The 27,151-nt window shown below is 42.9% G+C and overlaps 1 protein-coding gene across 2 annotated transcripts in view; it reads left to right on the top strand.

Annotated features, from left to right (window-relative positions):
* Positions 1 to 24,542, top strand: part of NEGR1 (neuronal growth regulator 1) — a 271,546-nt gene extending 247,004 nt beyond the window's left edge. For both annotated transcript variants that reach the window (XM_062003657.1, XM_062003656.1), the window contains one exon: positions 24,418 to 24,542. In XM_062003657.1, the coding sequence (XP_061859641.1) occupies positions 24,418 to 24,542 (125 nt within the window). The remainder of the gene's footprint in view (positions 1 to 24,417) is intronic.
* The last annotated feature ends 2,609 nt before the right edge of the window (positions 24,543 to 27,151 follow it).

The following is a 27,151-nucleotide window of genomic DNA, read 5'->3' as shown; positions in this document are numbered from 1 at the left end:
CTACTTCTGCAGAGGGGTTGGACTGGATGATCTCTAAAGCTCCCTTCCAATCCCTACCATTCTGTGATTCTGTGATCTCCTTCATATGATGATTGAATCACCCTCCAATACCCAACAGAAGAACAACACAGGTTCTTTTGTCCCAGTCAACAGATACAAATGCATATAAGGTTACCAGGACTTGCTTAAAGGTAGGTTGGCACCAGACAAGTAAACAGTCTCCAACAAAAATGGATCAATATATTCATCTTCTTTCTACTTTTTCTTTATGTTCAGAATGCATCGTGGTCATTTCTGTTGCACTTCAGAACATCAGGCAGATGTGACATTCCAAAGTAGTTCTCTCTGACAGAAAAAACGAGTTTATCTATTTAGCCAGCATTGTACATCTGCACACTTCATCCAGTGTGTAATGTGTTCCTGTAGGAACAAGCAGCAGAGCAAGGCGGGTTCTTGAACCAGCAATGCCTGGAATTATCTACTGCATGCAATATGGGAAATAACTGCCTTTAAAGTGTTATGTTCATCTGATGCTACAAACAAGTGAACTCCACGTTTCTAAATCATTCTGTGAAAGCTGCATCCTCGAAGTAGAATCTGTGGAATTAGATAAATGCTTCTATTTAAGTAAAATGTGTGTTTCAAATAACTCACAGTGTGTGCTCAGTGACATTCTGCAATATTTGAGGACGGCATCATTTCAGAAGACTGTTTGAACACAGTAAATCATAAGTACATTATTCAGTGCCTGCTGAAAAGATGCATCATTTAATATCAAAAGAACTACTTTCTATCAGCTGAAAAATATGATTAGAAACAGGGCATTTTTAGTCCATTGATTCCTACTCTCTAAACCAGTATGTAAAATGCAACAATACTGTTTCTGGCTCTGCATTGCCTACGTGCCTTTTGCCATGAGGGATTTCAGTGCTGATGTGTTTTTCCACTGACCTGAGAAGCTCACTTAGGAGGAGAAGCTGCTCTGGCACTCACTAATTTGCTTAACCAGCAAAATCCAGAGTTTCACAGGGAAACCAGAATGCCTGATTGTTTGAGGAAATAATACATTAACCAATTTGCTGAAATGTCACATTTTAACCAAGAAGCGTTCTCTAGCTATGCCAGGAGAGCAGGGCAAGGACAGCTGTGAAATAATTTCTGTAGTCTGTGAAAAGGGTAGAGGACGTGGAAGGCAGACAGATGCCCAACCTACTTGCTGTTGCTGCTTCAGTGTTGATTCTTTCTCCTGCCTGAGCGTTTCTGATGCCGGGGGATGAGCCACGTGTCACGGGCTTGCTGGGCAGACTGAGCCTGAGGCTCCTCCACGTTTCTGGGAGATGCTTAGCAATATACATGATTCCTCAGCTCCAAGAGATCTGTGTCACTGGTGTTTGGGGTTCATCATTATACAAATTCAATTGCATTACTGTAAATGGCATCAGCATTTGTCATACATCAGTGCACGCTGTGTAGGAACTACAGCATGGGAACCAGCACACCTCTGAGACATGGGCAAAGCTCTTTCAGCACAGTGCTAGCTTTCCACAGTTAATGGCATTTTAGGTTAGATATTGTTCTTTATAGCTCTGGAATCTGTTTATTAACTCTTTATATAGATTCTGTGATGAATGCCTGACCATCTCAGTCCACGTCCTTGAGACATCTCCCCCATCTAAGTCACACAGTGGTACCTGATGCCACCACAGGCAGTGGGCCAACCCTGGAGGGAGGTGGACTCCCTGGGGCAGTGTGGAGGTGCACAGACTGGAAATGTCTGCTCTGGAGGCAGGCTGGGGGTGGCCATCCATATACCTACATTCTGTTTTTCATCTACAGATGTGATTTAGGGCCTCTGCTCCCAAAGCATGCCAGGAAATCTGATGTGTGCATATATAGCTTGTAACACAGCGTGACTCCATTCAGGCTGGTATGAAATGAGACCCAAGCCATGTGTTGCAGCAGGGCAGTGTGTTGTCTGTGCAGGCAACAGGGCCAGGCAGCAGTCCTGCACCAGCTCTGAGAGGGCAAGAAAAATACACAGTGCAAATCTTCCAGCCTGCAACACTGCAGGAGATGGTAGAGCTGCTCTCTAAGACCGTGTATGTGAGGACATGTTCTGATTGAGAAAAGAGAAGCGGGAGATTCCAGAATGTGATTCATTAGCAGGAAGAGAGCAGTCTTTGTTTTTATTTATCACATAAGGGTATGTTTTATGTGAAGGTTTTATCAGCCAGAATTGGCTGACTACAGTAATTCTTACAGGAATAAATATGCATATATCCATCTAGATGAGGTGTGTAGCCATGTGCAGAAATTTAAAATGTATGTATAACTACATATCTATAACTTCAGGGAGGGTCCCAACTCCACACAGAATATAAAAGAGCCTACAGTTACAGCTGGTTGGAAAGGATCTGACAAACTTGGGTTGTTAAGGGAGGGAAGGCTTGGGGGAGTAGGGGACTTGTCAGAAAATGCCTATTTGATATCTCCATGAATATGTCAGTTTTAAAGAAATTCAAATAAAAGCCTGTTGAGTTTTGAGTGGAAAAAAAAAAAAACAACCTACTGGCTTCCTTCCAGGCTCCCCAGCTCATTCCAGGCAACACTTCTTTTCTTGTCTTTTCACCGTCTGAATTTCTCACCAAATGGAAATTTCAGTTTCTTGCCAGCTGCATCGAGAGTATCTGTGCAACATGGACATTTTGATGCAGTTGCCAGCAATATCTCCAGCTAGGGATGAAAACCAGCATCCAGAGAGAATATGGGATCAGCCCTTTCCTTCCTCTGAACCCAATGTTTGAAGGCATGCCTTTGCATCGTTATCTTCTCCTTATTATATAGCAGTCGCAAGGCTCAGTCTACCAGACTGGTTTTTAAACTGGTCTTGGTTCTTCTTTAAAGATGAGCTTTTAAGCATGCCATCAGGCAAGCCAAGAAAGACTGTGATGTGATTTTCTTCCTATAGTCTCTCATGAGTTAAAGAGAATAGAACAAAAATGTGATGATTGGGCCAAGACCATGTCCTTCAGAGAGTGTGATCAGAAAAGCTTTACACAGCAGCTCTGAGCAGTCAAACAAACATTGTTTTATCACAAGTTGTCATGGCTTCCAGGAGCTCTGCCTTCTTGGTTTTAGCCTACTTGTCTGCAGGAATCTCCAGTTATTGGAGACAGACTTTCCTCAGAATAGGAACTGCTTTTGAAGGCAAAAATACAGCAGTGAGGGCAGTACAGCAGTCCTTGAGTGTTTAGGGTGGCTTAAACGACCTTTGGCTATGACCAGATAGAAGTCATTTAACTGTGATTTTGAGTGTGGACCAGAGCTCAGAGTCTAGGCTATATACTTTAATTACAGACTCAAGCCATTTGCAGTGTTCTGATACCCTGTGACCTTTGCTTTCTTCCAGGCCCAGCTACTAATGAGAATTTACAACCTGAATACCTAAAGATAAACGGTGGCTTCCCAAGAACATAGGGCAATCCTCAGTGCGAGTGTGACAGGACCAGAAGTTTGTATCTCTCTGCAGCAAGTCTTCATGTGAACTTTGAACCTATTTAGGACCTATTGTATAGGTGGAAGGAAACGGGTTACAAGGTCAAGTTGCTTTGACACCTGTTTCTGCACATGGTTTTTGTTAAGCCCAGATTTTAAGCGAGCCTCTCAATTTCACAGTCCCACAGAAAACTCTGAAGCCGCCTGGTTAAGGTTTTGAAGACAGTTTTTAGTAAGATTAAAGTTTTGCAAAATATTTTACAATTTTTCAGCTGCAGAGTTAGACATTTCCATAAGAAAAAGCTGTTGGCATTAGGCAGCAGAAGACTAACCCAATGCATGAGTGGCAGCCTGCTCCCTTCCACCCACCCGCCCACCTCTGCATTGCACCACCCTGTGATCAGTGATGATGGGTGGTGCTGGAAGATACTGTGTGATGCCTGTCGTTCCAAACACCAACACAAAATGCTTGACCTTGACATCTTTTGTATGTCCTTGCCCTCCTTCTCTTTTTTAAGACACATGGCTCAGCTTGCATTTATCTCTCAATCTTATTCTGCAATGGCAGGGATGCATATCTCTGGGAAAAAAAAAAAAGCCTGATAGAACTTACCCTTCTTAATGTCTCTGACTGCAACAGAAATGATTGCCTACCATTCAGCCTCCTTATTCAACAAGCACAGTATATAAAACTACGCTGAATGAGTTTTCTGCCAAACTGAGGCAATTCAGAGAACAACTCGGTTTTGAAAGCTCAAGAGCATGTTCACTTGAATGAACGGGGTATGGATTTTATAATAGGAAAACATCAAGTAATTTGAATAGTCTGCAGTAAATTGTCAAAGCAAAGTGCTCTGGTTATAGAGATATTTCAGGAGTAAGTAATGCCCGTGATGTTGTTTGCAAGGTTTCCATACCTACAGCCTCCAATGTCCTCCCCCACTGCATCATACAGTCCCATTTAATGTTTCATTTTAAATTAAGAAGGAGCTGTGTTAGAAATCCTACCCTGTTAAATGTAGATTAGCGCTCTCCAGGTCTCAGTCGGGTATTTGGAAAGTTCCTTTTGTAGAAACTGGAAGGATTTTAGGAGTAAAGATCTATACACAATACAAACTAGGGGGAAAAGATTAATTGTATTTCTCCCATGTGAATCAAAAGTTATCAAAGCTGTTTTTAAAGGCAACCAAGTCCATCTCTGTCTTCCCAGAAGCACAACTCTTTAGACAAGCATGGCTTAGGTTATACACTCAAAGCACTCTTAATTCCCAAAGAGATTAGAAAAAGGGAAAGGTGAAAAGCTTCCATCACTGACTGACAAACTTTACCTACTGCCTAGAGGGGAATATATCTCATTTCCCCTTCTGTTATCTTTTTCTGTTATGTATATGACATCCATAACTACTTTGAAGGTTGCTGACATTGTTGCCAAGTGCCATGTACTGTTTTCTGTCTTGTCTTCCTAAATCCTTATTTTTGGCTCAAGTCCTTGAGCCAAAATCAATGGCACAAAGAAATTGCCCATTGCCTGGCTGGGAAATGTTTCTGACAGCCTGTGTACGGAGCTTTCTCATGAACAGAGGGATGCACGTGATGTGGAATTTCTCTGATTGCACCCTGCAAATATAGCACTGTGCTGAGAAGAGCTGAGCCACAGCTCACCTACAAGGTGATCGCTGAGAATATGGAAGAACCTTTTTTGGTGCTTTTTGTTTTCTGTTTCAAAGTGCATTTTAATGGTGAGTGTAGTGCATTTCTACCGAAGATACCGAATCCCTGACTTCACAGAGATGATAAGAAAGAAGATGGAAAATGAGGCACAGAAGGGACTTTTTACAGCAGTACTCAGCTGCTCAGTAAAGCAGGGTCAGTATGCCATTGCAAGCAGAGTGCAGTGCTTGAGCATCTTCCCTGAATGATCTCTGTAACCTTCTTGCACAAATTGTTTAGAAGATCCTGTGGAAGTTAACTCATTTTTCACCAGCATGTTTCCTTGCAGCCATGCTGTGTCTTCTCCCATCAGTATCAGTATCCTTCCCAGGCAAGGGATGGAGAGGGCACAGCAGAAAGTGTTCAAAAGCTGTAGCTAGTGGGAGAGCCATCCTGAGGATAATGCACTCTGAGCACTCATCCTCTACCATTAATCAGCAGTAATTGGGAAAGAGCCTCCCACAGAGGCACCAACGCTGCTTATGGGCTTTTTGCTATCTTCACCAAAACACTGTACTAATTGATAGAGATTTTCAAAGCCATGGGTCTTAACAGGAGTTTCAACAGCTTTGAAAAAAATCCCAACTATTGGGGTTTGTTTTTTTGACTCTTCTGCATAATAACACATGCAAAGCTGAGCCATAATGTCTCCAAAATCCTCTAGATTAAGCTGAAAAGCAGGTGGGGAAGGCTGGGGCATAAAAAGCTTCCTGATGCAAAATCCTCCACCAGCAGTAAAAGCATCATCAACCAGGGAGGATGGGGGCTCTGCAAAGGGACCTCCCCACCAGCCCCACAGATCAGAGACCCCCAGCAGAAAGAGAACACAAAGCCAGAGGTGAGGGGTTCCATTGCCTATCACACACACAGGAGGTACCAGCAAAAGCTCAGAGTCCTCCTGACAGCTACAGCAGCTCCTGCTTCAATCCTTCACCGCAAGAGCCCCATCATGGAGAACAGCAATTAATGATACATTGAATGGACTATTCTAACATAATACCCTTTGGGACAAAGAAAATCTGCACATTAATGAAAAGTAACAAGTACTTGATTAGATTGTACACAGTTTCCTGGGTATTTTGTGGATGATATTTTCGTTAAGCTCTCTTGGCTCCCAAACAGTAGCCCCCCAGAATTCAGGCAACAGCTTTAAAGAAGCAGTTTGTGTCTTTGCACAAGCAAGAGGCCCTCTGCCTCGAAGGATTAAACCTTGTCACAGATGGACAAGACATATATGAAATCCATATGCTTATATCAGTGTGATATAATGTGTACATGCAAAAGACTCTGTATCTGGAAGGAGTAACCCCCTGCACCAGGACAGGCTGGGGGTCAAACTGCTGGAGAGCAGCTCTGCAGAGAGAGACCTGGGAGTTCTGATTGATAATAAACTAAATATGAGCCAGCAATGTGCCCTCGTGGCCAAGAAGCCAATGGCAGCCTGGGGGCAGCAAGAAGAGTGTGGGCAGCAGGTCAAGGGAGGTTCTTCTCCCTCTCTGCTCTGCCCTGGTGAGGCCTCATCTGGAGTCCTGTGTCCAGTTCTGGGCTCCTCAGCTCAAGAGGAACAGGGAACTGCTGGAGAGAGTCCAGCACAGGGCCACTAAGTTCATCAAGGGTATAGAACATCTTTCATACAAGGAAAGGCTGTGGGAGCTGGGGCTGTTTAGTCTGGAGAAGAGGAGACTGAGGGGGGATCTTATTAACATTTATAAATATCTAAAGGGTGGGTGTCAGGAGGTTGGGACATCCCTCTTTTCTATAGTAGCCAGCAACAGGACAAGGGGTGATGGGATGAAGCTGGAACACAAACAGTTCCACTTAAACATAAGAAAAAAACTCTTTCACCGTGAGGGTGAGGGAGCCCTGGCACAGGCTGCCCAGGGGAGTTGTGGAAGCTCCTTCTTTGGAGGTCTTCAAGACCCACCTGGACATGTTCCTGTGTGACCTGATCTAGGTGACCCTGCTTCTGCGGGGGGATTGGACTGGATGAGCTCTAAAGGTCCCTTCCAACCCCTGCCATTCTGTGATTCTATGATTCTACGACATTTAAATCCATTGAAACGAGGACTAGCTAGTCACATAGAAAGGAGGATAAGAGGTATACAGTCACCAAAAAAAGACCCAGTTACATTCACCATCATTTCTAGAGCCAGTCAACAGATTTACACAATGGATGTAAACTCACTTCTCTTTGAATCAACATCTTGCAAGTAAGGATAACTGTAAGCACAGAGAAGATTCTTGGGTAGCTGAGAAGGAACAACTACAGGTGTCATTTGCACACACACATAAAAAGGAAGAAGTAAATTGTTGGAAGGGGAAAAAAAATCTGGTTTATTAAGTGCTGCTGGGAAGGGATTTGTTACACTCAGAAAGCTAAGCAGATGTTAATGACGAAAGGAAGGAATTGTATCTTTGTAGTTTGCATGATGGAGCTGTTCACAGGAAGCACTGTCTGCCTCACAGAGCCTCCCGCACTGCACAACAGCCAGATTATCTTAATGGGGGGGTGAAGTGACACAGGAGATGGATGCCTTCCCCTCGAGTCATTCTCTGAAAAGACATATCACTGAGCTGCAAGATGACAAACTATATGTTCAAAGTGACAAATCATTTAATTAAAATTTACAAGCGGTTAAATACTGCTTGACCCAAATGGAGGCAATTATCATGAATCAATCTTGGAGGAGGAACTCGGCTTTTCAGCAGATCGATAGCTCACAGCTCCAGTACCTGGCCACTCTCTGCGTTTCCTACGTGTGGAGAGCCCTTTTGCTGCCTGCCCCAGTTCAGAAAAAGATCTCAATCAAGTTGAAAAGTAGTAACAATTTTACTCAGGCAGTGTTTGAACGCTCAGAGGTTTCATGAATAGTTAATGTCACGTCAAATGTTCCAAGAAAAAAAACGCTCCTGTATCTTAAGAGCAAATAGCTCAGATTTTGATGAGTTATGTTTTCCCATTGCACGCACAGGCCGGTGGAAACTGCAATCATCTTTCATGAAAAGGCTCAGCAGTTTTTATTGTAGGCAAGTAAGGGTGGCCATTGCATTTACTAACTAATGTAGTAACTGTAAAATCGCCAGGGTAACAACACTTTCTTTATTTATGCTGCTGAGCACATAATGTGCTGGTAGTTTCATCAAAATATATATTAGGGGGATTTCACGTGCCAGCAAGCTGTAGATCTTTTTTATGTATGTGACTTATCCAGTGTCCTTCTATTTGAGACATACTCCATTACAGAGCACGAGATTAAGCAGTATTGGCATACGAGGCAAACTCAAGAGATAATGCCAGTCTAGTCAGTTATAATTCAAGGTGCACCACACTGAAATTCTTCTGGAGTTAGCAAACAGTTTGACTTTGTTATTTATTTCATCCATCACCTTGTTACAATAAAAGTGATGATGAATTGATTGGGTATTAGCACGGTTCAGCACTAGACTTCATGGATTATGGTTTCTTTAATGTATCTATAAAAAGAGAGCAATATATGTACCGTGCAGAAATATGACCAGAGAAACCTCAAAGACATGCTTAAGAAAATCAGCAGAATGGCTGAATTAAAACCAGGTTTTTGGAAATCATCTGACAGTCACCACAATGAAAGACTTGCTAAAAGACTGTCAGCTCCTCCAGCAAATAAAGTTCCTTTCTCTTACATAGGCACCAAAACAGAAAAAAAACCCACAAGAAATCACATACTGACCTGTTTATTCAATGTCCTTTATCAAGATCAGAAAAATGATGTTGAAACTGTCCAGAAACTGTAAAGCTGAGTGTAAAAAAATTATCTTTCACCATGCTACATGGCATTACCCCAATGTAGCAGAACCAACAAAATCTTCATGAAATGTGAGCACTATCAAAGTTGCCACCGAACGCGTGGATTTAAGATGCTGAGCAGTTCAAGAGCTTATTTACAATGTCACACTTCACGTTGAGAGAAATTACTCTGACAACTCATCATTTAAAGTACAGAAAGAATGCTTTACAAAAGGTCAGAAGTACAAATATTTTACATATTATCTACTAATAAATGCGTTTCCTCAAAAAGTTAGAAGGATCAGCAAATGTCGTCAAAGCTATTTACAATATTTCAGCACAAGAATCAACCTCTAATTACCAATGTAAGCTGGAAATAGTTGTCAAGTATGCAGATGAGCCAAAAATTCTATCAAATTAAAGTAATTAGCTCCAAAGTCTGTCACCTTAAAATATTTTTTCCTTCCCTCAAATGTGACACTTTCAAATGAGGGCAACATTGTCGGAGAAGCACTCATTGTAGGCTGCCAAAATTATGTGCATTTGTACCCTGAAGTACACACCACGTGTATTACTTTCAAAACAAGCCACGTTTCTCAGCAATTGGCTTTTTTAACCCCATGGATTTGATACAGCATCACACTTTTGAATTGGGCAAATTAGTCAGACTTGACCCCTTGCGAGGGGTTCAAAAGTCGTACTGTGTGGAAATCTGAGCGTAGGTGTCGGCCATGGAGAGATGTGGTTCTTGTCTCCACCTGGTTCATCTTCTCTGAAGGACCTTTCCAGACCTCGTGGTTTGGGGTGTAGATGAGAACTGCACTAAAGGCTGCAACACAAGGGTGGGGGGATGGGAATCAGTGGCTGACTTGACGGATTGTCACAGTGCTTTCATTGGCATCTTTTTAGTCTTATTCTCAATGTCCACTTGATCAAAGCTGTGCTTACAGGAGATCAGGACTCATTCTCTTTTCTGTTTAATTTTGGACTTCCATGCAGAAGCCAGCTTACGGGGGGTTTTTTTAGCTTAAGCTAAACTAGTGATGGTTGTTTTCCTTGGTTGCTGTTTCTACAGATGATAACAAAATCGGGGCTAGATGTGTACTAAAGATAGGTAGGTAAGAAGGTAGTCCCAGCACTGAACACATCACGTCCAAAACCAGTATTATGAGCAGAAAACTGCATAATACTGTGAAGTACCATATTGTTTATTCATTCCTTGCCTATAATTTCCTTTAAAATGATCCCTTTTTATTGCTACCCTCTCTGTCTCTGCAGTGGTTACTATTTCACATCTTCTAGACAGAAAAAAAGAAGGTTTAGATTCAAAAGTACATGTTGGGTTTGTGGTTTCCTTTACCCTGACTGTGCCAAGAGCAACGCAGATGAAGGATGCTCAGACTGGAGCCCATACAAAGGAGGGAAGGATTTTTATAGGGAGAGGGATACTCTGGTAAGACCTACAGTTGAAAACTCTAGTATGTCACTTGTGACACAAAAACGTGTTGTACTTCTCATGTTAGCAAACCCATCTGTCTGCCAAGTACTCCTGCAAAACAAGCACACATTTTTTTTTACTTCTGGCTAATGAAAAAATGTGTGCTGCAGCATTTGAACACATTTTTGCAAATCTAAAATAGTCTAAAAAATTGTAAGTTTCAAATGGAGAGCCTGTCAACAATAGCAACAAAAGAAGTGTGTGTGTGTGTGTGTGTGTGTGTGTGTGTGTGTGTGTGTGTGTGTGCGCCTCAGAAACAGTGTGCACGTCACACTGCAGATATTAAAAAGCTGGTCGTCTTTCTAGCAGTCAAGCTTGGAAGGTGAATGTGACATGCATCCTTACTTGCCATAGCACTGCTCTGTGGTTGGATAGCCATGCACATTGTACAAGCCCACAGTACACAGGACCTGCAGTTGCCTAATATGCTGAGATTTCACACAAATAAGCTCAATTAGTTCTGATGTTGCTTTTAAAGAGATGGAAGGCTTCAGCTGCCATATCATTTAGAAAACTCTCTAAATGTGATGTCATGGTTCATTCTCAATGGAAGAGCTTCTTTTCTCTTTCCTACCAATTTTGAGGTTTTCCATACATAAATTCACTAAAAAAACCCGATTTTCTCACTAAGTCTGGGGCAAGAAGGAGAGTTTGAGACTTGTACACTTGTCTTTTGGATTACAGCTTAAAATGACAATAATTAAGAGTAGCCCCAGCTCAATATCTCTTCAGAACACATGCCTGAGTCCCCTTATGCCTCAGAACCGAGACAGTTTTACTCCTGGGAAATATGATGAATCGTAGAACAGCCCGGGTTTGAAAGGGACCTCAAAAGATCACCTGGTCCAGCTTTTGGTGGGAAGTTGACCAGAGGAAGTTGTCAATCCTGTTTGCAATCACCAGGTAGTGTCCCATAGAGATGAAGTGCAAAGTATTCTTGTGCAGACTCAGTATCTTGTCAGTACCTCCCTACAGGCACACAACTAGCATATTGGATGTGTGTTTTACTGTATCCTTTCCTATCAGAGCTACAACGTGTTACTTCTGGGCGTTCTTGTGAGTGGCAGCAAGCAGAAGCTGCATTTCCAGGCTTTGCCGACTCCGCTGGTGGTATTATTTTGCTGCTGCTAGATAGTAGGACACTGTATATTGTGCTATCCAGTTTACACAGCTCTGTGTTGAGGCTTTGCCTTTCTTTTATAAAGCATTGGTAATTCTGAGATCCAATGGAAAATAAGTGATCAGTGGTGTCTAGTTCTCAGTTGGAGGAATTAACGCTTCAAGTCAGAAAATTCAGCAGGTTTCAGATGTCTATAGAAATACCTTGACAGTGAAAGTCCGGATATTTTTCTCCAGGCTGCCTCTTTGTTTTGTTTTTCTTCCCCTGGCAATGAGCAGGAGGTCAGGCTCCCCAGTGTGCATCACGAGATGGAAGAGTTTGGGTTACATGCAACAGCTCATCTATTTAAGCCAAAAAAGATGCAATGCCCTGGGATTTGTTGCAACACCCTGTTATCTGTCAGCCAGGCTACACTGATGCTGTAGTTTTCATTTCAGTACTATGCAGTTGTGTTCCCCTCTACTAAACACAGTATTAATGGAAACATCTGCAGTTGGGCTGGAGTTTTTGGTTTGGGGGCACAGGGGGCGGATCTGGGGTTTGTTTTTGTTCTTGTGCCTGGAGGTGCTGACAGAGAGATTGCATTTCTGCAGCCAGCCTTCTAGCTTTGCTTGCATAACAAAGCTGGCCAGACAGCAATATGATAATCTCCCTTGACTTTTGTTAGAATTTTCAGTTGGGATTTTCACCATTTCATGGACTATTTGTATTAGACAGGCCTTCTTTTGCTAACGAAATCCTAGACAGTGTTTCTGTCTCATTAATGCATAGTAATAGACCATATAGCTCTGACTATCAAGCTGTGCATTTATTCAGCTTTTCTCATATATCCTCCAAAGAGGCAGAGTGGATCTGATCCCAGACAGCACTCTTTGCTTGGCCTTTGGGCTAAGTAATAACTTTTATTTGAAGGCAAAGTTATTTGAGTCACTGAAGATAACCTTACCAAAGAGATTACTGCTGCAATAAACCACTGAATCGTATTCAAAAAGCCCTTTTTTTTAATAATCCTTGGGTAAATTATTTTTAGCACATCCAAAGGAGGAGAGAAAAGCTTGGCAAACTCCAAAAAAAGATGGAAGTCGGGTTTTATTTCAAGCCATAGAAAGCACAGTGCCCTTTAACTAATTGCTAACTCTAATGTGGGAACATTAGTGATAATTATAGCTCCTCAGGGGCTGATCACAGAAAGAAATGGGTTAAAACTGCAAGTACTTGAATCTGCTGTTGGTCTTATTATGCAAAGAGAAAGAAGAGAATGAGGAAGGAGACTAGAAGATGCTGCTCAATCTATAAAGAAGTGAAGCCACACACGAGTGGTGCCTGCGGAACCAGGGCAGTGAGATCTGGGAGGGGACAGAGCTCATCCAAAGAGAAACTTATCCTGGGAATCAGAAAATTCCTATACCCATTCAGAAGTGAAACTGTAGAGAAACCTCCCACTGATTCCTCCCAGTGGAAGACAAGTAGCTGCTTTTAAGATAGATCTTAAGATATTTATGAGGGAAATCACAAGACACAGTGCAACAGCAGAGCTGGGTCTGATAAGCCGAGGGGCATATGCTAAGTATAGGATCCACAGCTGCCTGCATTTTTCTACAAGAATTACAGACCTGTTTAAAGTTTTCTGTGCAGTTTGCATACAACAGGCATGTCCTTGAGCCATGGGAAAGAACTGAGAGTCAGTTTCTAGAAGCGGGAAATGGAGCTGCAGCGGGGGTTTTGGGCTGAGGATTTACCTCCAAGAGCTGCAGGCTGCAGGGACTGATCGTTGTCTCTGACATGAGCCACCCTCCCGTTGCTCCTGGGGAATCTCTTGTATCTCTGGTTCCAGAAAAAAAGTTAGAGTCACTGCTAATTGTGATGCATAGCTGGATTATTACTTTTTAAAGGCTCAAGGAGAACATCTAGAAAGGTCTCTTCCCACAGACAAGTGATGTGGTATCCACACTGTAATTTTGGACAGATATTTGTACACACTGCTCTTTGGTGCAGAGTCCTCATCCTTTCCATGCAGCCCAGGGCTAGGTTTGCCTCCATAGGCATTCTGGCTCTTACCTACCACTGGTTAGACCCGTTGATCTTGTTCTGCCTGCTACAGACACAAACAGATCATTCCCATTCTATGATTCTATGATTCCCTTACCTGCTTCAGGGGCAACCTTTGTGTGTATCCCCTGGTTGTTACCAGGACTCTCTTTCCCAGTCAGGTTTTGAGTTGTCCTGCCATTCTGAGCCTCCTTCCCAGGTGAGATGTTCTTGCTCTTCTCTTGGCACACTCTGCCTCATCCACTGTTGTGACAGATGCTCTTCTGAGGACTTGTCACAGAGTCCATTCTTGTTCTTTCAGTACACATGCAGTGGGCTGTTTTTGTTAAAAACTGAAGGTTTTTGCCTTATTAAATTGATTTTTTTTTTTCCTGGGAAAAAGCTTTCTCTTTAGTCACTAAGTTTGTTTTGAATTCTGCCCTGTGAAATGCATCCAGCTCCTCCTCATTACAGCACATCCATCATTCTTGCATTAAAATCCCAGCTCGGGTCACCTCAGGCAGTCCCTGTATTGCTGGTCGGTGCTAGGAGACCTGGGTGAGGTGATTTGGGCTTGTGAGTGGCTCAGTGCACGCTGCTGTTTGTCCTGAGCAGCTGTTTTGTTCAGGCTCAGCCTGCTTTGAGGGATAGTGAGATGTCTGTTCAGTGCTGTCCATTGCCTGCTCTGCTTTACTCTCGAGACACGGCACTTGTCTGATTTCTCCTGCCTTCTTTACCTGCTAAAGGCAGGGATGTGGTGGTGACCCAGTTAAGCACAGGTTCATTCCAGGGCTGGGGATGATATCTACTCCCCCTGTTAAAAGTCATCCCAGCCCTCTGAGGCTGGTACACATCCAAAAGTTCCTAAAAGCTACTTTATTTGTTCCAACACTGGTGCACTTCTCAGCTGTACAAAAGACATTGGAGATAACTCGAGTATAAAGGATGATATATACAAAGCCAAATTTTATGCTATTCCCTCACAGTAATTTCCCTCATAAATACTTGTTGGGATTATGAAGTACTCCTTGCAGTAGAAACTGGGTATGTCAGGGCTGTACTATTTTATCCTGTTAAACACTGAGGCACTCTGTGTTCAGTGCCTGCCTCGTTTATCCTGTTAATGTCTTAGAAGGATTCTTTTCTTTTGCAGGATTCTTTTCCTTTTTATTTGATATGATCAAGTTTATCTGTGCCTAAATGAAATTCCATTAAAGATATACCCTACAACAATGCAGAAGGGTTTCAAATTGGTTTTGTTTTTGCAGCTGCAACAAAAGCTTGTCTGCACTAAATGAAAGATCAGAGTGAGTCTGCTTTCCCTGAGCACCACCATCTTTCTGATTTTATGATACTCAAAGACATTTGCTTGAAGAAATACCTTGATAGGCAGCAGCATGTGGGGAATCTATTATTTATACTGATTATCTACAAGCCAGGCTTTTGTGTTCAGGCTGCTATTGTTAACGAGGTGCTCCAAATCACTGCTGCCCGTTTTTCATCTCACCTAAATCCACTGCAAATGCAGAAATATGGAGTAACCAAAAAAAGTGCGTGCCTGGCCCCCACTGAAAAGCCCACACTTGCAAACACTGCTGAGTAAGATCAACAGCAAGACCATCTAATTAGAGTGATCAATAACTAGAGGGATTTTTGGGTACCACTGTGCAATAATTGCCTGTAAATGGGGACTTTTGGCAACAGTATGCTAAAATCTGAAGTGCAAGTTTGGAAACAAATCACACCTGGGTAATAAAGTTTTAACAATACCTTTCCATTGTGAAAACAGCAGCAATATAAAGATCTTACATTTAAAAGTATTCAGATGCAGTAGTTTGGGTTACTGCATGGTTTTTAACAATGTAGGAGTGTATGTACACTGAACAGCAAATGTTAAGAGCGTCTGTACTCTCATGTCATGAATAACTAGATGCTGAGCCCCTCCAAAAAGCACACATTGACACTTAGGAGCATAGAGATGTCTAGTCCCTGCAGGAAAAATATCCGAGGGTTTGAGTTATCAAGATCTTGTGCCTAAATCTAAGGTATCCCACATGCCTCCCTTCTTGGAGAGGATTGTCTTTCTGGTATCTTAAATACTCTTCAGCCATGGCATCCACGCAGTTAGAATGACAAGATATCCTGCCATGTCTCTGCTACCTCAGTACAAACCTTGCCAATCTGTCTGTAAGTTTACATAAGAACAAATCACTGCAGTTTTTCTAAAGTACAAATTAACTGGCAAATGGACTCGCCATATATAAGTCCGAAAAATTAGAGGTGTTTTTATCTCTGAAAGAACAGCCCTCTTCTTTCTACATTCAGAGTTTTGCTGTGAACAGTAACAATCACCAGATTTAAACCCAGATTTCCACGAGAAGGGTCAATGCCAATTTGGAAAATAGATTTTGGATGCTGTCAGGAAGGAGAAATGAGGGTTAGGAAACAAACAAACAAACCCCACTACAATTTTAGAGTTCCATTTGTTAGCACAGCTCTTGAAAGTGGGAGAGAGGCTGCTGAAAGGTGGTTGACCCAGGCAGGTCTCAAGGCAGTGAAAATGGGGAAAAGGAAACAGGAGACAGTGAAACTCTTAAAAGTGACCTGATTCAACAATCCCTTGGCACCACAACCAGCCCTGGAGCACAGTTGCTCCTTGCTGCTGCTCACCAAGGCCCCTCCCAGCCCCAGGAGCATATCTCCAACTTCAGCACTGATAAACTGGTGGCTAGATCCTGAACTGCATCCTCTTCAGCCTGAGCATGGGATGCTCTGCTTAGAAAAGGGAGACAGACACTGCTGGTGAACCAACCTCAGGGGCTGGAGGTACTTCCACCTCCACACCATACACATTGAGATGCTTGCAGTAAGGTCTTTTGAGAAGTTGCTGACTTGGGAGATGCTTTGTTCCAGAGAGTTATTTGAGAACAGAAATTAAGACACTTAAAAACCTTTTGCATATAGTTAACAGCCTCCAGCAGTGGATGGTTTTGTTCTCTCTGTAAGCTTAATGAAATGCAGCTGGTAAGTGTTCACTAAGTAGGTTTAGTGTGAACAACTGCAAAATGTGTCTGCCCCACCACATTAATAAGCAAGCAAAAATCACCTCACTTAAAATCTACATTACTAAGTGTAATTTTTAGCTGGTTTTAAATTAGTACTCCAGTGTTTCCAATACTTAGCCTGAGTTCTTTGTCAGTGTGTGAGTGACTCCGACTATCGTGGAGGGCAGAGAGACAAATATCTCACTTCTGCTGCCTCCTTGGACCCGTTTCCACAGCCAAGGAACCCAGACTCCTGGGCAAAGATCCCCACAATTATGAAATTAAAATGCTCATGGCTGAGCCAGGTATCTTTATTTTTTCCAATAGCTTGAATCTCTTTTTAGCTCTGTAAACATCATATCCTATATTTTAACTCAGTCAGAATTGGTGTCAATAACCTGTTTCAAATTGGATACAAGGCATATCACAACTGGGACCTTTATGACTGAAACAAGAAACACATCTTTCTTATTTCCTGTGCCGACACAGAAAAAGATGCAAACACACTCTGGGATAATATTTCACTTTTAAAACATTACTGGAGGCATATCTGTCTCCAGTACTTTAAAATACTAAGCTCTAGTATTTTAATGCAACAAATGGTTGGGGTTTGCTTCTGCAGTTGCAGCAATAATCTTTTCTTCTCTGTATCCCCTTTTTAAGACAAAAAAAACCTCAAACCCCACATTATTCATTGAAATTCAAAACAGAGAACAAACCAGCACAAGCCCTTTGTTTTACAGCTGCTGCCCCATCAGCCTGATGCTGATGCTGATGAACAAGCCCTGACAATACCCCCAGCTCATTAATCCCATCAGGCTGTTGGGTCCCATCTCCTGAATCTTCAGAGAACGACAAAGCCACTCTTAAGAACCTCACAGTGTTTGACTTTATCCTCTACAGCTCTGCCTTATCCAGCCAGGCAGAGTTAGTTGCAATATGTCTTGTCTCCTTTCTCAAGGACTGTCAGACGTATTTGTCTCAGTAGTGCTAAGTGATTCCCAGTTAGAAAATACATAAAAGTAAAATTCTACCCAAAATTACACCCATGCAACCCAGAGGATGGCTGCAGAGACAATAGCAGAGCTGTTAATTTGCTGTTCACCATACTATCATATTTGCTGTAGATGATGCTATAGGAGGGGGAGCCCCTTAGCCTGTTCCCACCATTATCCTCTTCCTGGACTGGGGAGAAAAATGAAACTGCACACAGGTGAGGACATGTCCAGTGACACTGAGCTCTACCTCATCTAGCAGTTAGCTACACTCAGTGAAGGTGTTTTTCAGTGCCCCATGAGCTATCACATACTATGTGTTTCCCTTTCCCCAGCACAGAGCAGCTCTGCATTGATTCATTCACTTGACTTTCTTTGTGGGGGTAAGCAAAGCATTTTGACCATACATCACTTTAGAAAACAATCTCCTGCACATGTATGCCTTTGTTTAAAATGTAAGCATTTTGCATTTCAAATGTGCTCTGGGGACATTGGCCTGGGCAGTGCTGTGCCTTTCTGTCTCATTAAAGGGAATTTGGGTGATTCATATGAATGACAGGGGACCATCAGACTGGAGAGGACCTCCTGAATCACGGCTTCCAGCTCTCAGCTCCCACAGACCTGGTCCAAAGGCTTTGCATTACTTCAATTATCCGCCTTTTCCAAGTGTTATTATCATGGTCAAAGCTCTGTTTAATCAAAGTCTCCATCTGGCACACACTTCAAAAGGGCCTCCTCCTTCAGATTTATCTATTTAACTTCACTGGTGAATTTTCCATCACTGTAAATTTCCTGTCTCAGGCACTTAGCCTCGAGGGTGATTGCATTTGCATAAGACTAAACAAATCCCTGCCTTTGCTGATTCACTCTTACACAACTTTTTAAGGTTTTCCTCTCCCAAGATCCAGCTCTCCACAACCCTGCCAGGCCTCCACGGCACACGGTGAGGTTTCTCTTCTTGACAAACTTTCCTTTGGTCAGAGCGTTTGTGAGCCTGTTCCAGCGCTCCCCAAGCAGATTACTTCTCCTATCACAAGCCATTGCTTTCTAATTCAGTCCTTTATAGACTGTCGAGCCGCTCCCCCAAAGCCATAAATCCTCGACTAACTTCAAGTGTAACAATATTTAGAGATGTTGTCTGCCAGACTCCACTGAGCCCTCTGAGTCCCATTATCTTACCATCTTTTCTTTTAAAAACACATTTTTGACAGCCCAGTCTTTTGTGTCATTTTTTTTCTTACCCCTTTGACCTTGAGTTAGTTCATTCCTCCTTTCTCTGTGCATTTTAAATGTTGCACCAAAAACCTATTTATTTAGGCTTTCCTATAATAAATCATTAACCTGAATATGGTTAAATGAAATGCTTATTAACATCCCTCTGCATAATCCATTTAGCAGAATTAGTCTTGCTTATTCAGACAACCTAAAGAGGTCCATGCTTTTGTCTACAAGGCATCAGCATTAAAGCTTATAATTATTCCTGGTTAATGCAGTCCTTGGTGTTAGGAAATGTTGCTTTGCACGTTTCATCATGGTGCTTTTCCTAATCTCTTGTATTAATTAGAGATAGTGATATAATATTACTTTGTTCCTTTCTATTCACCACCAGGAGAGATGTCTGAATATAATCTTATCTGCCCTAGGAGCACGCTTCAATATTTTCACCACTGCTAACTGTTAGAAAACATCAGGATTATGGGGAATAATCACTAAATTTGGGAGGGGGGGAGGGAGGAGAGCATGATAAGGGTGTGTGGACTTCAGTGGCATGCACACAGGGGGCCCTGGCCGGGGGTTGTGGAGTCCTGGAGGGGGTGCCGACCTCAGCGGGGGTTTCTCCTGTGCAGGGCTGTGATGTCGGGTTTCTCCTGTGCAGGGCTGTGATGTCGTGCAAATGGCTCCCAGGAGAGATGGTAGATGCAACCTTACCAAAAGTGAGGAGTGGACCCGCTTTTATCCGTAACTAGTAGCACAGGGACTTACAGAGCAAAGAGGGGGACGAGAGCAGAGACTTTCTGCTCTTGTCTCCATCCCTGCTGCAACAAGAGCACCCACTTGCACAGCCTCATAGGCAGTTTCAACGTATGAGGGAATTAGAGGAGCCTGATGGCTCTCAAAAGGACACGGGGCAACACATGCACACAAAACCCACTTCTGTAACCTGCTGCTGGATACAGTTCTCCACAGGCAGGTGATGACTGCAAATCCCAAGGAGCATGGAGCTCCCCTCAGAGCTCCATGGGGGAAGAACTACTTTCTGGGAGAGGGGAAAGCCCAAGGACCTGCCCAGCCTCACTCAACAGGGCCCTCCCTACATAGAGGCTGCCTGGCACCCTGCCCTGCCTTGCCAAAGTGGGAAGCTGGGAAGTGAGAAGCTGGGACAGGCTGACCCTATTTCATAGCAGGAAAGCAAATTAGTATCCCTCGGTGACTGAAGCTGACATGTTCAGAGCTTACTGCATATTCTAAATCCTAGCTCACTTTATATTTCAAGTGTCAGACTTTTTATCCAGCTCTTTTTGATCTTCTTCTAGATGGAAATTCACTTGTTGATGTTTTTAAGGTCTCACTACCACTCTCTGAACTCCTGCACACAGAACTGAATTTGCACCACCAGATCAGCACAGGGGGAGCCAAACAATTTGACCCTGGTTTCCATTTCAGATAGTTACCAAGACATTGTTCTAGATGAAAGTCTTTAGCCAGATAAATACCTCTCTGCAGGCCAACTGCTGTTCTCCTCTCTGTGTACCAAATCTTCACATGCTGTAAAATCAGTTATAAATAGAGTGCTCCATTATAGTGGTGGTGATAGGTATTATGGAAATGCCTAGGATAGCTGCAGATGTAATCATAGAGTCAAATAATTCATGCTTTTATTTCATGCCTAATCACACATACCTCCACCATTATCTTGCTGTACAAATATTAGTACTGCAGGTGCAAGTGTGTGTGTGTGTCTGTATAAAACAATGCCAGTCAGTTCCAAGATCTTAGTGGGTAAAAAAACAGCAGTTTGCTGCTCTTTTAGAACGTGGAAACCTCTCCTACTCATTCCTAAACAAAGGTTTTTAGCCTGACAGAGAGAGCTAGCAAAAAACCCCCATGAAAAAATCAACCAGCCCAAGTACAAAATGACCTTGCTGAGCTTCACACGGCAATGATAATGAAAGCAAGGACAACTGAGGACTTAACAGCAACAATGACTCTTGCTAGGTGAATGACTAAGCAGGTCACCCTAAGAATCTTTACATTTTAAAAGTCAGTTTGTTTACTTTTTAAGAGTTTGTAAAACACCACAAAAGACCCATGGAATTTTGTTAACTTTTGGGAGCAAAGTTTTACTTTGCTGGCAAAACAATCAGGCAGCCACAGGAAAAGTTAATCAAAATGCTGAGGTGGAAAAGGGCTGCAGAAGCTCACTAATTTGTACAAACTGTTAAGAGCCAAGCAGAGCATTTTGAGCCATATGCCACCCAGCAGCCTCACCGTGACACTGTAATTGATGGAACCCATTTGCCACCAACCGCCAGAGAGGGGCATCTGCTTATAAATTCACTTTGGAGACTAGAGACACTTGGAGAGTTCCAGAAGTCAAATTGAAGTTGAGAGGCATGGTAATGACCTGGTGAGACCTTGGCAGTCGTTAAGTGGCCATCCATCGCACCTGAGATATGCAGGTGCTCCCCAGCCCAGCACACAGGCAGCATCCTGCCCCGTTCTGCCAGCTGAGCTTTCCAGAGGCTGCTCTGGTTTGGACTGCTAATTATAAAAGGAGGCTATTCAAATCTGAGAAACAGTCAGGCTCTTTCCACCGTAGTAGAGGCTTGAAGATGCACCGAACTGATGGTCCTGATGGCAAATGTTTTCCAGCTACCAGCCCAGGTAGCGGGGCTTTGTAAGCCTACAGCACATAGCTCCAAAAAAAGCTCTTCAAAATGCATTTCTGATCAGTTTGTCTGTTGTCAAGCCACAAATTTTGAAGCTATTTCCACAATGCAATTTCTTTGTTCAGGGGGACTCTTGGGGCCGTGCTGACGCAAGTGTTAACAGCTCTGGGCTTATTTTGGTTTTCTATGGCAAATGCCACTGCAGGTCTCACTGAGTAAGCTTACACCCAGAAGGTGCTAATCAGCAGACCCTAATGACAGCTGGCTCACACCAAATTGCCCTCTTTAAAGGAATCTGAGGAATCAGAACAGGTATTAGAGGGGCTGGAGAATAATGTTACGTTTTGCTGAAGCTCTTTCAGAGCATGGGTCCCAGTGACTCTGGAAGCAGTGCAGCACAGCTGGATTTCATTCTTTATTGTAATGCTAAAGAAGCAGGTTTAAAGAAACTCAGAGAACTTGTTACATGGGTTTTTTGAACTGAAATCTTGTTTGTCAGACCCAGCCATAGCATCAGCTAGCTCCTTGGAGGGGTGAGGTGTGGGACAGGGTGGGACCAAACAGGGCTAATCTACAGCCCATGGACCAGCAAAACCAGCCCCTGCACTCGTTTGGCATCCTGCACCTCCCTGTGCCACATGAACTCAGCCCTCGAGGCAGTTGAATTCAAATTCAGCAGAGTCCAGTGGCTTAAACTTGCCCAGATTTGCTTCTGCTTCAGGTTTCTTTCACACAGAATGCTTCTGGCTGCCAGCTTTGGGAACCATAACTCTTTTCTATTATCTACTCAAGTCTATGTATTTTTTCCCCCATTAATTCACCTAGTACCTTTGTGCTGAAACAATCCAGATATGATTTAATAAGCTTTAGAAAGATAGCACTGGTTCATATGCAGGAAATCAGATTTACATAATTTCCCACTCGCTTTTATAGCCACCATAGTTCAAATTATCTTTATGTTGGGGAAACTCTTTTAATATGATAAAATGAAATACCACCTACGCTGTGCTTCAGCCTGCTAGCCTGGCTTTTGCAATAAATTAAATGTTGATTTGTCACACTGACTTATCACAGAAAGTTCCTTTTTAACACCAGGAGGAGAGAGAGTGCCCTGTCCTGCTGTGAGTCATGGTCATAAGTCGCTAAACTAAGCTTCAAAAAATCAACCTTCAGCTTGTAATTTTTGGTTTTTACTATATGAACCTTTCTGCATGGGGGTAAGGGGTGGAAATCATTGACTGTTGGTTTTAGCACGTGCTCTGCGCCAAATAAAATGTCATACGTTGAAAATGGACCCGACAGCACATAGCACAGATTTCTGTGTAGAAAGAGACGTTTGTGTCTCCATATTTGGACTGGATAAGGCTTGAAACTGAGGAGACTGCAAACAGGATATGGTGAAACCCCAGGCTTACTGTATTTTCTTGGGTGACTGCTGTAGTCTCTCGTCCTCCTCCAGACAGGCTGCGATGTTAGTCAAATCCCTTCTGTTGCTTCATTATCGTCGCTCGTCCTGGGGGAGGCTGGAGGAGCGTTCTATGCAAGCCAGACACCGGGCACCAACCCTGCCAAGCGACATCCTAGAATCGTTTTGGTTGGAAAAGCCCTTTAAGCTCACGAAGCCCAAGCCCTCCCCTCATCCTGCCAAGCCCACCACTAACTCATGGCCCTCAGCACCTCAGCTGCACGACTTTGTAATAGCTCCTCTGACTTCTCTGTCCTCTGCAAGGAAAAGGGCCTTGAGCACCAGGATGCAGGCAGCAATCTGGCTCAGTCTTGCTCAGCATCCGCCAGACAGTCTCATTCCACGCTTCTGGCAGACACAGGGTCAGCCTAGTCGAAAGAGCAAGTTCTGTAACTTGTATCTAAAAAAGATGCCACTGATACAAGCAATGCCTGCTTGAAGAAATGGCACTCCTTGCAAGACTTGCATAGATTTAGTGTCTTACAATCATCTATATAGCCTGGAAAGCAAAACCTTTGGTACCACTGGCCACCAGAAGAGCACAGGATGCTGCGTATGACTGTAAGACTTGAGGGTTTAGTGCACCACAGAAATGAAAAACATTTGATTTGAGATAAATTTTGTACAGAAATGGGCCAGCCAAAGTGTGCCTGCAACGTTCGTTTTGCAGCCCAGTAGCCCGAGAGCATCATCCTGGGTGCTTTGACTCAGTGCAAGGGGAGGTAACAGGTCATTGTCCTTCCTCCAAGCCCCAGATGGTCAGCTTCTGGACAAATCTGCTCGCACACTACCATTGGGACAGCCTGCAGTCAGCCCACTCCTGACTGCTGCAAATGGTTGTCTCCTCATTTGTTTCTCTACACCATTTTTCTTATATTTTAGCTCTCTTTTCATGCATTTACTGTAATATTTACTCAGGAATTTGAGAAAGACTTTGTGTTAAGCAAGCAAATACAATTTCTTCAAAGAGACCGAAAATAAACACAAATGTCTTTGGCTAAGCAGGATTGTCAAACTTTGACTGCTAAAGTTGGGCAGAAAATGAGCTGTTTTCCTACAGGGATGAATATATTCGCCTCTCATTGACTTCAGTGAGGATCTTAATGCTCAGTAACATGAAAACAGATAAATTATTCAGATGTTTAAACACAAAGCCCTCATCTGATGTTAAGTACTCACATTTTTAAATGCTGGCCTTAATAATGATTCATCCTCTCTTAAAACAAGCAGCAGTGTTCACCGCCTGGTGTAGCAGGAGGGCTTGGCTACTCTGCAGCATCCTCTCCAGTTTTCACAAGAATACTTTTGCTGCCCTGATAGTTATCTGAGAAGAATTAATGAAAACTAAGAAATCAAGAGTCCTAGAGCGGAACTTTTCACTTAACCCCTCTTTCTTCTCTTTGCAGCTCCCAGTACGGCCCAGTACGGGATCACTGGTGACGCCGAAGTCCTCTTCTCCTGCTGGTACCTTGTGTTGACACTGTCCTCCCTCACCAGCATATTCTACCTGAAGAACATCATTCTGCACTAAGTGTAAAGACCCATAAAAGGCTTTTAAGGATTCTCTGAAAGTGCTGATGACTGGATCCAATCTGGTAGAGTTTGTTAAAAGCAGCGTGGGATATAATCAGCAGTGCTTACATGGGGATGATCGCCTTCTGTAGAATTGCTCATTATGTAAATACTTTAATTCTACTCCTTTTTTTGATTAGCTGCATTACCTTGTGAAGCAGTACACATTGTCCTTTTTTTAAGACGTGAAAGCTCTGAAATTACTTTTAGAGGATATTAATTGTGATTTCATGTTTGTAATCTACCAAGTTTTCAAAAGCATTCAGTCATGGTCTGCCGAGTTGCAGACCGTAGTTTACAGAAAAAAAACCAACAAACAACAACCCAATATTGCAGTAAAAATGTGCTTCTTTAAGGCTGCAATACAAACACTCAGTTCCCTTCTCAAATAACATTCTATCCACATTTACTCAGAAATGTCTTTTCTTTTTTTGATTAAAAAACAAAACCCAATAATATTGCCTTCAAAATATCTCTTCAGAATATTACACATATCTAGATTTTCTTCTAGCATGATATTCAGGTTTCAAGAATGAGCCTTGTATTATAACTGCATTGTGCAGTACTCTGCTTTCTGTTCTCTTTCCTTTTTCCTGCAAACTCAGCATGGGTGTGCCTTCATCAAACACTACTTCCCTCTTCCTCTCCAACAAATCTGGAATGTGTTCTGGGAAAGGCTAAAGCATCCTTTTGAGCGTAAGAAATCTCTAGTCGAGGACAAAGGTGCTATTGGCTAAAAGGAAAAAAAACTCCTCTCCCATCTCCAGGGGGCCATCAGACTGCTTCAGACACAGGTCTTTAGGCAACCTCTCAAGGACAGCACCAGCTCCTTGTCATCTTTCCCATCTGCCTCCACTAACCAGTGGGCGATCTCTGTAAGAACAAGTTTTCCCATTACAAGACAGTAAGCAAATTATTTTGAGACATCTTGTGAATGTAGGAACGTTTCCCTTAGTCATTCTAAGCCCAAATTCCTAGATGGCTGTAAATGTGAGAAGCCCAGTAGTCCCTTTTGTATTTACTGGCAAAAACTCTGTGAATCGGTATTTTTCTTGCACTTAATTTTGTACTGGTTTGGCTACTTTAGCAATGATGAAGGATGCTTTTAAATACTAGATATCTGAAAATACAGGAAGTATCAAGCAGAATTTTATATATATACATACATATATATATAAAATACATATATATATATATATATATTAAAAGGAGGTTGCTCCAACAACTGTACTCAAGCGCATGTCGCCATCCATGATAGAGTCATCTTTATGGACAGGACTTCATTGCTGATGCACTAACACTGTACAAACAGCTTCCCACAGCAGTCAGGTCCTCACGTGCCGTTTCCTACTACTGCAGTATATCAGGACAATGCTCTCATTGCACTCGGTGAAGGATTAAGTTTCAAAATGGCATATATATCACCAAAAACTTTGGTGTTTTTTTAAACAGCCCCAGACAGCATTAAGGGAAAACTCTGGTCACAGTTTACAGCTGAATTTTAAAGTGCCAACTGTGTAAATTGTCGAGACGTGGCTGCAGCCAACAGCCCTCGAACGCAAGATCTCCCGGTGACCCCCACAGATCTTGAGTTGCTCGCAAAACAAATACTGATGACAAGAATAATAAAACCATTATGGACGTTATTATTCCCCTGGTTGGTATGTGAACTCCAGTAGGCCACACAGTTATTACACTGCAACGGTTTTTCGCTAACGATAGGTTTTTGTAGCGAGCGGTACCAGATGAGCACTGTGCATACTCAGCAGTCCCACACTCGGCTCAGGTGCTTCTGAAAAGGCAGACTCCTGAGTTTTGCTGCTCTCAACAGCTGCTGTCCCATGCTAACGTGCTGACAGGACACGCAGGGAGTCTGGTGGTGCTACCGACAAAGGGTATACACAGAAAGATGTTGACTCCATAAGGTGGCAACGTGCTGTTGCCCTGCGTGCCTTCAGCGACAGACCGTGCTGTTCCTACCGGAGGGTCTCAGCCCTGTGCTGAGCAGTTACCCTTTTCAGAAATGTGGCGTTTCTAAAACCCTGAATAACATGACAAAACTCATTCTTTAAGGAAACGGTCTAAACCCAGTTCAAACTATGCTATACACAGGCCTGATACTCTGATCCCTCTTGTATTGCAGCTTTAAAGTGCTATGTTTTAGAATCTGCTCACTAGGAACAGTGGTGCTGCTGCAGAAAATACCATGTCAGTACAGTTTTATGAAGAAAGAAAAAAGGATGTGCATAGCCCAACTCATATGCCTCGTCTCACACAAAATTGAGACACGTTTCTATGCTGTGGCTGGATCAAATTATCTATTTCACTGATATATTTCATCACAGTGATTCTTGCTATCTGGACCCTGATATTCCCAGCAACAGAATAGAATGAGCATCGGTTTTATTAAATATGAGGGGAAAAAAAAGAAATCGTGGCTGTTTGCAATCACACCAGGTAGAGCCACTGGGTAATACGGACGAGACAGGCTCACCTCTGAGTGGTCGCTTGAATTTGAGAGGCTGGAATTATCGTTGAGACCAAAAAACAAGTAGTGAGAGGGGGAAA

The sequence above is a fragment of the Colius striatus genome, chromosome 10, assembly GCF_028858725.1.
Source record: "Colius striatus isolate bColStr4 chromosome 10, bColStr4.1.hap1, whole genome shotgun sequence".
Taxonomy (NCBI): Eukaryota; Metazoa; Chordata; class Aves; order Coliiformes; family Coliidae; genus Colius; species Colius striatus.
This window is presented reverse-complemented; position numbering and strand designations above follow the sequence as displayed.